At 61.9% G+C, this 14,716-nt stretch overlaps 1 protein-coding gene across 1 annotated transcript in view; it reads right to left on the bottom strand.

Annotated features, from left to right (window-relative positions):
* Nucleotides 1–968: 968 nt before the first annotated feature.
* Nucleotides 969–14,716, bottom strand: part of TIMP2 (TIMP metallopeptidase inhibitor 2) — a 33,010-nt gene continuing 19,262 nt past the window's right edge. Inside the window, exons 2-5 of the mRNA XM_036339327.1 lie at nucleotides 9,819–9,919; nucleotides 9,469–9,577; nucleotides 5,477–5,601; nucleotides 969–3,721 (exon numbers count right to left, since the gene is read on the bottom strand). Of these exons, the coding sequence (XP_036195220.1) occupies nucleotides 3,524–3,721; nucleotides 5,477–5,601; nucleotides 9,469–9,577; nucleotides 9,819–9,919 (533 nt within the window). The 3' untranslated portion in view covers nucleotides 969–3,523. The remainder of the gene's footprint in view (nucleotides 3,722–5,476; nucleotides 5,602–9,468; nucleotides 9,578–9,818; nucleotides 9,920–14,716) is intronic.

Raw genomic sequence — 14,716 nt, 5'->3', positions numbered from 1 at the left:
CAGGTCAGGGCATATAGGACACAGAGAGTTTTGGCCTTATTTTTCCCAGATGCTGCCATGCACCATTTCCCCCACCGATGTCACCGACAGAAAACACTGAACTGTTTCTGCAGCCGGGGACACGAAATGGATGGCATTTAATGCTCCGTGCCGGCTCTGCGAGAGTGTGTGTGTGTGTGTGTGTGTGTGTGTGAGAGAGAGTGTGTGTGAATGTGTGTGTGTGAGTGAGAGAGTGTGTGTGTGTGTGTGAGTGTGTGTGTGTGAGAGTGTGTGTGTGTGTGTGTGAGAGAGTGTGTGTGTGTGTGTGTGTGAGTGAGAGAGTGTGTGAGTGTGTGTGAATGTGAGTGTGTGAGTGTGTGTGTGTGTGTGTGCATGTGGGAGTGTGAACAGAAAGGCCTGTGCTCAGTGAATGAAGGGGCCCCTTCTTCCACTCCTATCATTTGCCAATTTAAGGAAATCCTGTCCGGGGTGTTGGCCCGGCTCTGGGGTTCCTGCCCGGCATGGGGTTGTCTGCCTGGCTCTGGGGTGTCTGTCCGGCTCTGGAGTGTCTGCCCGGCTCTGGGGTTCCTGCCCGGCATGGGGTTGTCTGCCCGGCTCTGGGGTTCCTGCCCGGCATGGGGTTGTCTGCCCGGCTCTGGGGTGTCTGCCCGGCTCTGGGGTGTCTGCCCGGCTCTGGGGTTCCTGCCCGGCTTGGGGTGTCGGCCCGGCTTGGGGGTGTCTGCCCGGCTCTGGGGTTCCTGCCCAGCATGGGGTTGTCTGCCCAGCTCTGGGGTGTCGGCCAGGCTCGGGGGGTCGGCCCGGCTCTGGGGTGTCTGCCCGGCTCTGGGGTTCCTGCCCGGCATGGGGTTGTCTGCCCGGCATGGGGTTGTCTGCCCAGCTCTGGGGTGTCTGCCCGGCTCTGGGGTGTCGGCCAGGCTCGGGGTGTCGGCCCGGCTCTGAACATCAGACACACACACGCAGGGAGCACGTTCTCGGTGATAATACTGTTTATTGTCCGCTGGCCGAGCGCTCACTCAGGAATGATACAAAGCATCGGAGACATGCGCAGGCTGCCTGTCCACTGGCCACGGCTCTCGTGTGTTCCCAGCACAGGAAGGTCCTATCCCAGCAAACACACAGTGCCCCCCAAAAGTTTCTTTTTTAAAAAAACACACAAAGAAATCCAACAAAATCCACAAAGCTTTAAATTATGGCAGCAAGTCCGATATTATCATCAAGCAAAGGTTGGAGGAGAACTACCATGTAAACTTTATTTAAATAGCGTGAGTCGCTGCGTGAGGACACGGAGGGAGGAGTATAACATACATGAACAACGCCGAGCGGAGCCTCTGACCCCGTACACGCTGCGAGGCTCTACGTGCAGGGGCCTGAGCCGCCTTGGCAGTCGGCTGCCCCCCGGCCTTCCTTTCGTTTTTTTTGGTGTTTTCCTGCTGGGCACGGCTCACAGGCCAACGGGCATGGATTAAATATGAAGGCCACCCTTTCGATCCTTTCCTTTGTAATAATTTGAACCAGAGAGAAGATGGGAGGCGGAAACAGCAACGATACTCAAAGAGGTCAGGCTGCGGCCGAGGGAGCCACCGCCCCGGCGAGGGCCACGCCCCGCTCACACTCTGGGCCAAATGCTTCCGAGATGCAGAAACTTGGGGAAAAAAAACAAGTGCCGGCCTACCACCTACCGAGGGTCACAGAAACACAGCACAGGAATGGTCTCAGCCGATGTCAGAGACAAACCGAACACGGAGTCAGCAGGAACGGGAGTCAAGGTTACACACGGGAACACCAGGCGGGAAGCAAACGGGCGGGCGTTCTGGTCTACACTGCGACCACGGGACCAGTCCACCCCGACATCTCACAGACGTCACCCCTGCACGGCCCAAACGCCCTGGGCGGGGCCGATGCCTGGACCCCCTAGTCTGTGCCCAAGAGGGAAGTCATCCAAGTCTATGCCGACCAGGCCCCGGGCAGCCACGGGGCCGCGTGCCAGGGGGAGACGGGGTCTGACGGGCACAGGGGCACCGCAGAGCAGAGCGGGCTGGGAAGACGGTGACCGCCCGCGGGCCAGGGACCTGCCTCGGGGTGCACGCGCGCCCGTGCTTCTGTGGGTGTACGTTTGCCTCACGCACACGATAAACTCAGAACTGGCTGTCTTTACAAAACCAGCAGGAGGATTCTCTTCATTCTGCTGAGCAGGGCCTGCCCGTGGCCACCCCATTGTGCCGGCGTCGGAAAGCCATTCTTAGGGAGCACACAGGTCCCCCGGCTCCCTCTGAATGAGGTTCCTGAATGGAGGCATCTTGGGAATGTAAGGACCATCAGCAGAGGGGGGTGCGCTGCACCTCGGTTCGCCTGCGATCTGAGAACTCATCTTAAGACAAATGAGAGCCTCGCAAAGCCGCAACCGGCCCCGGGGGCCCAGAAAGACAGGAGTTTCCCCGAAGCCGCCTGCGCCTCCCTAGGGACTTCATCAGACACTTAGCTGGCTTCCCCCGCAGAAATCCAGGCACAGCAGCGGCACTGTCAGTCTGGGGGGGGCAGGGCGGGGCGGCACATACTAAACCTCCGCAGATGCGGGGCCCAGCGGGACCCAGCTTTCCGTCCCCAGGAAGTAACACAGACAGTACAACTAGCTCTGGCCACTGGCCCCAAGCAACGCCCCGCAAAGCCAATCCATGCAACTCCCTCTAGACACGGATGCCAGGAGGAGGAGGAGGAGGAGGAGGAGGAGGAGGAGGAGGAGGAGGAGGAGGATGGAGGGACTTCAGAAGCTCAAGAACAAGCCAAGGGCAGCCAAGTGTCCCCCGACCTCTGTCCTCGGGGCAGAGCGTCTCACGCCCCCTAAGGGCTAGAGGAGGAGTGCAGGGGTGATGCCATGACCCACTTGTCACTCTCACATCGCCCCAGCTGGGGGAGGCCCCCTAGAATTCTGTGGGTGCAGAAGAGTAATCAGGGCTCCTTCCAGACCAAGCTGCTCCCCACACAGGAGTCGCTGGTGTGGGAGCCCGAGGTCAGCTCGGGGAGCCTGGGGCGGGGGACTTGCAAGGGGTGGGGATGACACCCCAGGGCCAGAGGTGTGGAAGCTGCGAGAAACGAGGGACATGCCCCTGTCAGGAGGGAGGGACCTGGTAGACCTGCTACACAGTCTTGCTACGACCCTCAAGTTTCTGCAAAACGCACATATCCAGGCTCTGCCCTGACCAGGCCGGGGGGAGGGGGACCCCTAGGTGCTGCCTGCTCAGCGTCTGTGACAGCGCCAGGCTGGGCCTGGGAGGGAAGCCGGGTCCCACCCCTGCCCGCAGCCAGGATGGAGGCTGGCCGCACAGAGCCCAGGCTGGGGGCGCAGGGGGGGACCCACCTCTCCCTCCAGGACCACAGCTGTACATAAGGGGCTACACAGGGGAGAATGACACTATTTAGACCCACTTGGATGACGGTTTTATTCATGCTATTTCCAGGAAGGGATGTCGGAGCTGGACCAGTCGACGCTCTTGGAGGCTTCTCATTGGCCGAGGGGCCGCGACCTCTAGGGGTCCTGGATGTCGAGAAACTCCTGCTTGGGGGGCGCCGCCCCGCGGTACCAGGCGCAGGAGCCGTCATTCCTCTTGATACAGGCGAAGAACTTGGCCTGGTGCCCGTTGATGCTCTTCTCGGTGACCCAGTCCATCCACAGGCACTCGTCCACAGAGGAGATGTAGCAAGGGATCATGGGGCAGCGCGTGATCTGGGGGGGCAGGGAGGAGGACTCAGTCGGGACCCGGGCCGCGGGGCGGCTCCAGGACCCAGCAAGGCGCCTGGCGAAGGCGGCCGAGGGCAGTCTGTTGAATGAGTGACCGCGGGAGGGCAGCAGGGGGCTGGGGCTGGAGTGGAGGCGGCTGTCAGCAGCCTTTCCTGAGTGCCAGGCGATCCACACAGCGGCAGGCAGCCACCCAGGGGGAGATGAAGCCGGTGCACCCCCCCTGCAGCCCCAGCCACTGCAGGCCGCCTCCCTCCACGCTGGGCCGGCTGGTCTACCTTCTCTGAGCCCCGCAAAGCAACCCTACCTGAGCCCTGCCCTCCTGGGAGTAGGTGAGTAATAGCGACAACAAAGGGCCGGCCGGCGTGGCCCAGTGGTTGAGCGCTGATCTATGAACCAGGGGGTCACGGTTTGATTCCCAGTCGGGGCACAGGCCCGGGTTGTGGCCTCGATGCCCAGCACGGGGCGTGCAGGAGGCAGCCGATCAATGAATCTCTCTCACCATTGATATTTCCTTCTTCCTCTCCCTCTCCCTTCCTCTCTGAGATCAATAAAAATATATTAAAAACAACAACAACAACGAAGGGTCTGAGCTTCGGAAGATGGGCGGGAGGAGTGAAAGGGGCGGCACCCCGCTCTCCAGCACAGGGGCTCCGAGGGCATCAGCGCCCAGCACGGGGCTGAGGAAGCCGAGTCCAGCGGGTGAAACCTCCACGGCCCCGGGGAGGAAAAGGAGGCACGTGGCTTTGACTTTGTGTTGGGCTCAGAGTGCGCCCAGCACACGTGGCCTGCGGGTCGGAACCCTCACTCCGAAGGAGCTAAGGGCTGGGCAGGAGGCCAGCTACCCGGTCGAGGAGGGCAGGAGGGCTACACGCAGCGCCTGCCCCAGGGCCACTCCCAGCAGCCTCCGCAGGACGGGCTCGTGCTGGGCCCGGCCCCTCCGGACTGCGGCTCACTCACTGGGGTGACTCAGGGGCGCCTGGTGCCCAGGGCGCTTCCTGCGGTGGGCTGCGGGGCGGGAGCCCTGATGATGGCTCACCGTCTGCGACTGTGAGAGCGTCAGTGACGCGCCCTGGCTGGTGTGGCTCAGTGGATAGAGCGTCGGCCTACAGACGAAGGGTCCCGGGTTTGATTGCGGTCAGGGGCACATGCCAGGGCTGCTTACTCAATCCCCAGTAGGGGGCGTGCAGGAGGCAGCTGATCAATGATTCTCTCTCATCATCGATGTTTCTCTCTCTCTCCCTCTCCCTTCCTCTCTGAAACCAATAAAACATATTTTTTTAAAAATTTAAAAAGAGGCTTAGTGACGCTCTCGCTGTACAGCACAACCTCTGGCCACTTTGTAAGAAGGGGGGCTGGGGTGTCTGGTGCGAAGGACCACAAGGGCCCACGCGTGAAATGGCTGCAACTCTGGCAAAACTGCAACCCCTGGGGCCTATCACAGAGCAAGTATGGACACTTTTCTTTGTAGCAAATACTCACGGGACCATATTCTCCCCACAAAACTCCTCCTCCCAGGAGCTACGGTCACATGGCCAGGTGCCCCTTACTCGGCAGAGGCACGCCTCAGGGCTCGGTCCCCACTGACAGCCTCACCCGTGGGGAGGCCACACCTCCCAGAGTCCTGTGCTAAGTCAGGGCCCTGTGCATAGAGAGGCCGGGGAAAGCTAGGGGTGAAACCCTGGCATCCACCTGGAGGCGGTGGCAGAGATGAGTTGAAGCCTGGAGGAGGCAGCGGCTTACCTTGCACTCACAGCCCATCTGGTACCTGTGGTTCAGGCTCTTCTTCTGGGTGGTGCTCAGGGTGTCCCAGGGCACAATGAAGTCACAGAGGGTGATGTGCATCTTGCCGCTCCCATCGGCCTTTCCTGGGGAGAGACGGGGCCATCGAGCTCAGCGCAGGGCACGCCGCCTGCTTCCTCTGCCCACGCCTGCATCCGGGCGGCCGGGCACGGGGGAGTGTAGTTCTAACAGCACCACGTGTTAAGGGCAGACTTGTGCCCTAGCCGGTTTGGCTCAGTGGACAGAGCATTGGGCTTCAGACTTAAGGGTCTGGGTTTGATTCCGGTCAAGGGCACGTACCTCAGTTGCAGGCTCCTCCCTGGCCCGGGCCCTGGTCAGGGCTGGTGCAGGAGGCAACCAATGGATGTGTTTCTCTCACATCGATATTTCTGTCTTTCCCTCTTTCACTCCGTCCAAAAATCAATGGAAAAAAATATCCTCGGGTGAGAATTAAAAAAAAAAAGCAGCAGCAGGGTGACCACTCCAGCACTTATTCTGAATCCTAATAACTAACAAGAGAAGGGTTCAGGCGGCCTTCGACACTTCAAAAAAAGACAGGTCTTTTTTCCGACCTGCACCCCCTCTCTGTGAGCTCAGTGCTTCAGCACCGGCAGAGGGCACGTGCCTCAGCCCCATCCCTGGATGCTGTGGCCTTCACACCGCACGCACTGGTGCACGCAGCGCCTCCCGCCCAGCCGCTGGCTCCTCCGTCACCGGCAGGCTGAGCTCTCTCTCCGGCTCGCCCCCCCGCCCCCGCCCCGTGCCCGGGCATGGCTACTGCATCCTCGCTTGGCGTCGATGTCCCCTGTCCCTGTCCCTTGCCTTTCTTTTGCATCTTGCTCCCTCACCACGTCGTAAGCATACGCCGAAAGGCTGGGTCTCACACCTCTTAGCCGCAGCGCCCTGCACGCAGCAACTGCTCAATAGAAGTCCCCTGGGGAAGCCGTGGGGGTCCCAGCAATCTGCCGCTTATCTGCTGTTGTGGCGGCTTTCCCCTTCGACCTTTCCACCACTAACTCAAGCCTTAGCGGCAGCAGGCAAAGGCCGGCGAGGGTACGAAACGCAAATGGCATCTTTTCAACAGCCCTAGCGGCTGGGCCAGCGGGCGCTTCGGAGATCGTGGGTACATGGGGCAGCATCTTAGAACGTTAAAAGGAGACCCCTTTCGGAATAGATAATTCACATCTGATTGGGCCCGGCTGGTGTGGCTCAGTGGTTGCGCGTCGGCCTATGACCCAGGAGGTCACAGTTGGATTCCTGGTCAGGACACAGGCCCAGGTTGCGGGCTCGGTCCCCAGTGTGGGGCGTGCAGGAGGCAGCTGATCCATGGTTCTCTCTCATCATTGATGTTTCTCTCTCTCCCTCTCCCTTCCTCTCTGAAGTCAATAAAAATATATTTAAAAAAAATAAAGACTCGCGTGGGCATGCCTGGCTCGAGCATCTGCTACAACAGTCTACGTATGTCTGCCTCGGAGGAAAGCACAGTCTTTCTGGGATACAGAAAAACAGGAATTAATTAAAATTTGTCGCTGAGGGTTGCATGTTCATTTTTCCTTGTGGGGCTCGAGAGGACTATGGGAGAAAATTACAGGGCCGAGTCTGAGAACCCTCAAACATGCGTGTCCAACTCCACACGTGAAGGTGAGTCACCGCCCCAAAGGGGGCGGGCTGCCCCGGGCCATGTGGTCACTCCCAGGGCGGCAGCCAGCGCCCTCGGAGTGGCTCGCTGCGCCCCCGGACTCCAGGAGAGAAGGTTTAGAATCCGTGGTTTCACCCGGGGCTGCCGCTGAGCCCGGGGAGGAGGTCGGGCTGCCAAAGGGCACACAGGTTCCTAGAACAGGGAGGTGTGAGGCCGGCAGAAGCCAGACCAAGGTCCCCACACCCCTGGGAGCCAAGGGGAAGGACCCAGCCCTGCCTCCTTCACAAGTGCCTGGCGGCCCTGCAGTTTGGGCAGACCGCCCCTAGAGGGCGGTGTGTCCCTCGCGGGCTCTCATTCTATTTTTATTTTTGTTAATCCTCACCAGGGATATTTTCCCATTAATTTTTATTTTTAAATGTTTTTTTAAATATATTTTATTGATTTTTTACAGAGAGGAAGGGAGAGAGATAGAGAGTTAGAAACATTGATGAGAGAGAAACATCGATCAGCTGCCTCCTGCACACCCCCCACTGGGGATGTGCCCGTAACCAAGGTACATGCCCTTGACCGGAATCGAACCTGGGACCCTTGAGTCCACAGGCTGACGCTCTATCCACTGAGCCAAACCGGTTAGGGCTATTTTTAAAATGTTTTTATTGATGTTTTAGAGAGAGAGGAAGGGAGAAGGAGAGCGAGAAACATAGATCAGCTGCCTCCTGGGGATGGAGCCTGCAACCGGGGCATGTGCCCTGACCAGGAATTGAACTGGCGACGTCTCGTGCATGGGACAGTGTTCAACCAACTGAGCCACACTGGCCAGGGCTCCATTCGTTTTTAGAGACAGTGGAAGGCAGGGGGAGTGACAGAGAGGAACATCCATGTGAGAGAGTCACGTCGACGTTGCCTCCTGCCCGCGCCCCGAGCAGGGCCGGAGATGGAGCCTGCACTGAGGTCCGTGCCCCCCACTTCCTCCTGTGGGTCCTCAGGGTGCAGCACAGAGAGAGGACACCGCAAACCAGAAGCCGCTGGTTTGCTACGGCAAGTCCCCTCACCATGGGGGACTCTGTCTCCTTTCGCTTCTCTCCAGATCGCATTTTTCTGATCATAAAAATAATCGCTATCGTAATTTGCAAAACGGAGCCCATCTAGGGAACTAGGAAAAGGACACATAAGCGATGATGAGACTGCCTCCCGCTGTTCCGGCACGGGCCGAGCGGGCCCCGAGGCCGCTGGGGAGCCCGCACCTGTGCCGGTGCGCTAGCAGCTCGCCGCCTCCCTGCCTCTGGGGCAGCAGTCGGGCCTCCGATCTCTGCATCCCGATTCCGTCCCCACCCCCCGCTCTCCGTTGGATGGCACTTTCCCTACAAAAATCGCAGGCGCGGGAAGGGAAGCCGGTGGGGCTGCCTTGGAGAGCCGTCTGGCGGTTCCTCGAACGATGAAACAGAGTCACCATATGTCTCGCGATTCCACTCCTGGTATCCACCCCAGAGCAATGAAAACACACGTCCACGCAAAAACGCGTGCGCGGCTGTTCTAGCAGCACTTTCACAATAACCCCGAGGTGGGAACAGCCCCCGTGTCCACGGAATGATGAATGGGGAGGCGGGTGGGGTGTATCCATTCAGTGGAGCATTACTGGGCCACAGGAAGGCGTGGAGGGCTGACACCCGCTACAACACGCGTGATGCTGAGGGATAGGAGCCAGACATGAGGGACCACGGGGGACATGGTCCCATAACACAGAAGTCTGGAGCAGGGAAATCTCAAGTCAGAATCGGCTCAGGGGTTGCCGAGAGCCGGGGGGGGGGGGGGTGCGGAGAAGGGGGGTTGGGGAGGTAAGAGCTGGGGTACAACACTTCCGGACTAGGGCAATGGCTGCACAGCCCTGTCAACACCAAAGCCACTGAGTCACACTCTGTCTGTGGGTGAGCTGAACGGTGTGTGAATTATATCGCAATGAAACTGCCAACAGAGAGCGGATGCTCTTAAAGCAGCGAGACGCTCAGGGCCCATAAGAGGGGGGAACCTCCCATCGTCCCGAGCGCAGGAGCCAAAGTCTCGATGTAGCAGCAAAGAAACCGGGGCGGGGGCTGGGCACGGGCTGGCGGGAGGGAGGGACCCCCGGACAGACCACAGGCCTCCTCCTCCCCCGGGGACCTGCGCTTAGGAATGGCGACTACTGTTAGTTACGTTCTGTGGCTTTTACCACAATGCGCCACGGAGATGCCGGTGCACCGTCATATCAACAGATTAAAACGAGGCTCCCTCTCGGCCTCGGGCTCCTGTCCCCCGGCCCAGCCTGCGGCGCACGCACCTGCGATGAGATACTCCTTCTTGCCTCCGACGTCCAGCGAGACCCCGCAGATGGCGGAGGACGGGGCCGTGTAGATGAACTCAATGTCCCTGTCAGGTCCCTTGAACATCTGGGAAGACGAGGGGGGGCCCGGGTCAGCGGAGTGACCGCAGCTACAAACTCCGCAAACCCGGGGGCGGGGCCACAGCGCGTCCCATCAGCTTCCCGGGCGTTTCCGGGTCAAGGGGCCCAGTGCACCTCCAGACGGGCAAGGGGGGGGAGCTGGGGTGATGCACTTCCGCGTGGTCTCCAGTCTCTGACCTCACTCTGGCCACCCCCCCCCCCGCTGCCCCCCCCCCCACCCCCCTCACCTTGATCTGCTTGATCTCGTACTGGATCCTCTTGATGGGGTTGCCGTAGACGTCGTTGCCGGAGCCCACCTCCTTCTCGCTCACCACCTTGGCCCTGATCACTGCAAAGCACAGGACGCAGAGGTGAGCGGAGCCCCCGCACACGCACATGGGAAGGGGCAGCAGGGAGGCAGCAAAGCCAGGACCCTGCCACACCCCGTAACCCGACAACTCGGGGATCAGGGCTCCCGCAGCCACTGGGCAGAGCTCTCCCTCTTTTCGTTTCCAGGAGTATCAGCTGGTGCCACCCACCGTCCTAACGGCTTTCAAAGCTTTGCCCTGCGACATGCGGCCGTGCAGGTCACTCGGGGTCAGTGTCGCGTTCAGGCAGATGGGAGGGAAAGAAGGAACACGGAGCAGAGCACGGGGGCTCCACGGAGCGTCCCGCCCCGCCCCGACCCCAGGTGGACTCGGACCTCAGGACCTGCTGGCCAGGCCAGCTTTTCCCAGAGCAGGGGGGCCAGGACCCCCGAGTGCTCTCTACATCTCAGCCTGGTGCCGGAGCCCCGCCCAGGCCCAAACCCCATTCTTATTTCTTCTGTGGGAGCTGAGCCATGACGGACACAGCCCAGGCCAGGACCCAGCCCGCACGGCCACAGCTAGGAAACGCCGCCAGGGCCACCAGGACCGGGGGCTTGTTCCTGGATAGCAGACCCTCGGCCCAGCGGCTCCTCCCACCCCAGCACCAGGTGTCTTTTTAGTCACATCCCAATTCACGCATCCACCTCGGCTGCCTGCTGCCCACTGCCCGCATCTAAAACAGGAAATGCTTTGCAATCCGGTGCCAGCGGCTACTTGCACTGCCTCAGTGGGGCTGGGACGGATCCATTCCCAAAGCTTTGCGTGTGCTCTGCCCACCCCAAGTGCTGACCCCAGAGGTCGAACCCTGGCACCTTCAGGACAGGGGTGCCCGCCCTCCGGGTCTGGAGGTGTTGGCCGTGCTTCCGGGACGGTTTCCCTAGAACTAGCCGCCTCTGCCGCTCCCTTTACTTATTTTTACGGATTTCAGAAAAGGGGGAGGGGGAGGGAGAGAGAAACATCAATGAGGAGCCCGGCCAGCGTGGCTCAGGGGCTGAGCGGCAACCTATGAACCAGGAGGTCACGGTTCAATTCCCGGTCAGGGCACAGGCCCGGGTTGCGGGCTCCATCCCGTGTGGGGCGTGCAGGAGGCAGCGGATCCATGATTCCCTCTCATCATGGATGTTTCTATCTCCCTCTTCCTCTCTGAAATCAATAAAAATATATTTAAAAAAAATTAAACTCCAGGCCTGGACTCCTGTTTATTGAACACCTACTATGAGCTGGGCCTGGCACTGGCCCCGCAGTGGGCTGCTTGCCCCACTAGCCCCCCAGCTACAGGAACCAGAGGGAGCAGGAGGAGGGAGAGTCTTTGTCAAGATTCATGTGCTGCTTTGCTCCCCAAAAAGACGGCCTCTCCCCAGGCTGCTCAGATTTTGCCTTTTCTTTCTTCTTTCCCGTCTGCCGTCCACCCAACATCTGGGTTTGGGATCCAGGGTGACACACTGGCTGATGAATTCACCGCCAGATGTCGGCTACTGGAATGCACAGCCGTCCACTTAATTCAAAGCACACACAACCGCAGAGCCCCGCCCCCACCCGGGGCCTCGGACACCGCATGATGTCACTTCCTCCTGCGAGGAGCCTGCAAAACAACCCCCGCGGCCGCCAGCCTTCGGGTGGAAAAGAACAGGGTGGGCGGAAAGTGAGGCTCACGGACGGCGATCCAGGGAGCACAGGCTCCGTTTGGACCGCGAGCGACCGCAACCACCCAGGGAAAGAGCCACGCAGGCCAGGCTGTCCCGCCGCCACCCCGAGGGGCAGGGGGCAGCGAGGGGCTTGCGGGAAACCTCGGGGTCCCCAGGCCCCGACTCATGTCCCCTCCCGCCCCCCCAACACCTCTGAGCCCTGCCGTGTCCGGAACAGGCCGGTGCACTCTCTCTGGGGGCCCGGACCGAGACCTGCCTCTGAGAAGCTCACTGAGGTCACGCGTGTCGACTGAGCTGTTATCTTGCCACGGGCCCAGCCGCTCGGAGGATCCGTGTGCCTCCCGTGTGCGTCTGTCCTGTAGGGCCTCTCGGACGGGGCTGCTCTGCCGGCCCGGCTCCCAACCCCGAGGACAGGGAGGCCTCCGGGCGTTCACACGTGACTCGCAGCGGCCGTGGCCTGGGCCCAGGCCCTCAGCGCCCCGAATCCCAGCCCCCCGGGCCCGGAGGCAGAGCCCTGGCCAAGGGAAAGTCACGGGTCTGCCCAGACGCGGGGCGAGAATCCCAGGATTCGGAAAAACATCCGTCCCCTGCGAGCTCAGAACCCGGCCCTGACTCAGACGGGCAGGGGTGGCTCAGGGCCCGCAGAGGGCACGTCCCGGCCCCGCCCACCCCAGGCCTCCAGAGGGACGGGGTGCCCTTGGGTTTGCTCTCCGCCTCTGGGAAATGCCCACTCGCTGTGGGAGGGGGCCTGGGGGACTGGCCAGCACATTTGCCAAAGACCCTACTGGCCGCAATCGAGAGGGAGGGTGGGAGGACGGGCCGTCCTGCTGCGGCGACCGGAGTGACCGCTGGCCAGTGCGCTGGGGCCTCGGTGGGAGAGCGGGAGCCGCTGCGTGTGGTCACACCGGCGCCCGCGGAGGATGGCTCATTTCCTGGGGGCAGACGGAGTAACGCCCTGTCCCCGTCCGGCACTTGGTCCATTTCTGTGCTTCCGGGTAGAATTACATGCCAATCACTTCAGAGGCATTTAGAAACGATTTTCTCCCGGATGCTTGAACCCAGCCCCCATGCCCTCCAGGCTGGGCGGAGGGTCCGGGCTCCCCGGGTGGGCCCCGCTGTGCTGGGGTCCTGGGGGGGCGGGAGGGTTCCATGCTTCTGCCTACGCTCCCCAGAGAAGGGCGCCGAGTTTAGACATCTCCACCCGCCAACCACAGCCCGTCGTCCTCCCAGATGCCTGCAGCCGGCTCCCATGCTGCCCCCTGGGAGAACGGTCCCTGCCCCTCGATGACAGAGGACCCCTAACTGCTGGCCTGTAACTCGTCACCTCCGGGGGCACTGGGGGCTTTGGGGGCCCAGCAGAGACAGTTGGGCACCTTCCCAGTGGGCCTGCGTCTGCTTCGCGAGCAGGTGGGCTGCCCTCAGGCCGGAGGGCCGGTGACCTGGAAAGGGGACCGTGCAGGCACAGTGCAGACCCACTCGGGCACCCCGCTGAGGCCACGCCCCTGGACTGCACGAGGAGCGGGGTGCGGCTGAGCAGCCCGGAGATGTCACAAGGAATGCATGACATCAGTGCTGGCTCGGTGCCCAGAGTCCGAGGCAGGGTCCGGCCCCATCCACCCCACCTGCCCCTGCAGCCCCACTTCCCACCCAGCCCCCGCCACCCCAGGTGCCCTCAGTGGGCGGGGGGGAGCGGGGGACTTCCCCGAGCACTCGCAGCCTCCCCTGGCCTCCACGCCGGGCCCCACTCAGTCAGTGGTGGAGCAGGCCTCCAAGTCCACTCCTTTTAGGGAAATGAAGGAAAAGGGGCTGTTACTTAGTAATTAAAAACAGCCCTGTGCTGGGGGGAGCCGAGGGTTTCTCAGGTCCCTGCTGCGGCCGTGAGAGGCCACACTCCCCCCTCAGGGCCCTCAACCTCCCGTCCCCAGGAACTGACCTCTGTCCCCAGCTCTGGGGCAGGGCCATGCCTGTCCAGGGCGAGGGCAAGACTTGGCCGGTGGGACCCAGGTCAGGGTCAGGAATGCCTGGAACGGGAACTGCTCAGAGCAGAGGTGCTTGGGGTGGAGGGTGGGGTGGGGCAGGGAGGGCGACTGGGTGCAGCCCCAGCCCCGGGACATGCTGCCCATGAGCCTGGTACTTAGGGGCCTGCCAGGCCTGCCCAGTGCTGTCAGGATTCCAGCACGCATGTGAGCGCTGTCCCCTGGATGCCTGTCTCCATGGAGACCAGCTCTCCCATCTCTGTTTCCTGCCCATGTGCTCCCCCAACCCCGACCATGGAGCTGGAGGGAACGGTCCACACCCCGTGCCCGCCCCATCCCCCCAGGACCCTGGCACGACCCCGACCCCAGCCCGGCGCCCTCCGCCCTCCGCCCTGTGGGCCCAGCGGGACCTCACGCCACAGGCCTTGGTCACATGCCCACAGCCTCGGGCTCGGCCCTTCCCGCTCACGTGCTGCTGAATCATGTGAAAAAAATGCACCGGCCCTGGGAGGGTTTGCCGAGAACAGAGCGGCTTTGTGGGGGCTGCTGCTCCCACTCTCTCCGCCAAGCCCAGCCCAGCCCAGCCCAGCTCGGCCCTGCAAACCCCAAGCCTGCAGCCAGGGCAGGGGGAGCCGCGGCAGGGAGGGGCCTGGACAGGCGCTAAGGGACGGCTCTCCCCTCTCTTGCCCTCCCCACCCACAGGCTAGGAAGGGGCCCAGAGAGGCAGGGCGGACGGCTTGGAGGGAAGGGGCAGCAGACCACGGCCTGCCCACGCTGCCACAGGTGGCAGGGTGCTGCCGCGCCTGGCGGCCTCTCCCACTCGCTGGAAGGACTCTCAGAGGTCGGAGAGGACCCCCAGGCCCCCAGCTTTGAACATCTTATTTTCCCTTTATTTGCATTTCGGAGGCCCTGATGTTATCGCACAGTATGGCTGTGCACCTGGCTGGCGGGGGGAGGGGACAGGGACGAGGACCCGCAGAGCAGCACACGGGATTCGGGGTCACATCCAAACCCGACGCCGCCCTCTGTGGGACGGCTGGGAGGGCAGGTGCCTTGTCCTTCTGCCAGGGACCGTGTGGGTGGGACTGCCGGGCAGAGATGAGTCAGCCTGCAGCCTGTCTCGCTGCCCGCTCCCCACACCTACTTTTAGCTCAGA

This window comes from Myotis myotis, unplaced genomic scaffold (genome assembly GCF_014108235.1).
Source record: "Myotis myotis isolate mMyoMyo1 unplaced genomic scaffold, mMyoMyo1.p scaffold_m19_p_17, whole genome shotgun sequence".
Taxonomy (NCBI): domain Eukaryota; kingdom Metazoa; phylum Chordata; class Mammalia; order Chiroptera; family Vespertilionidae; genus Myotis; species Myotis myotis.
Note: the sequence above shows the minus strand (reverse complement) of the source record. Positions and strands in the feature narration are given on the sequence as shown.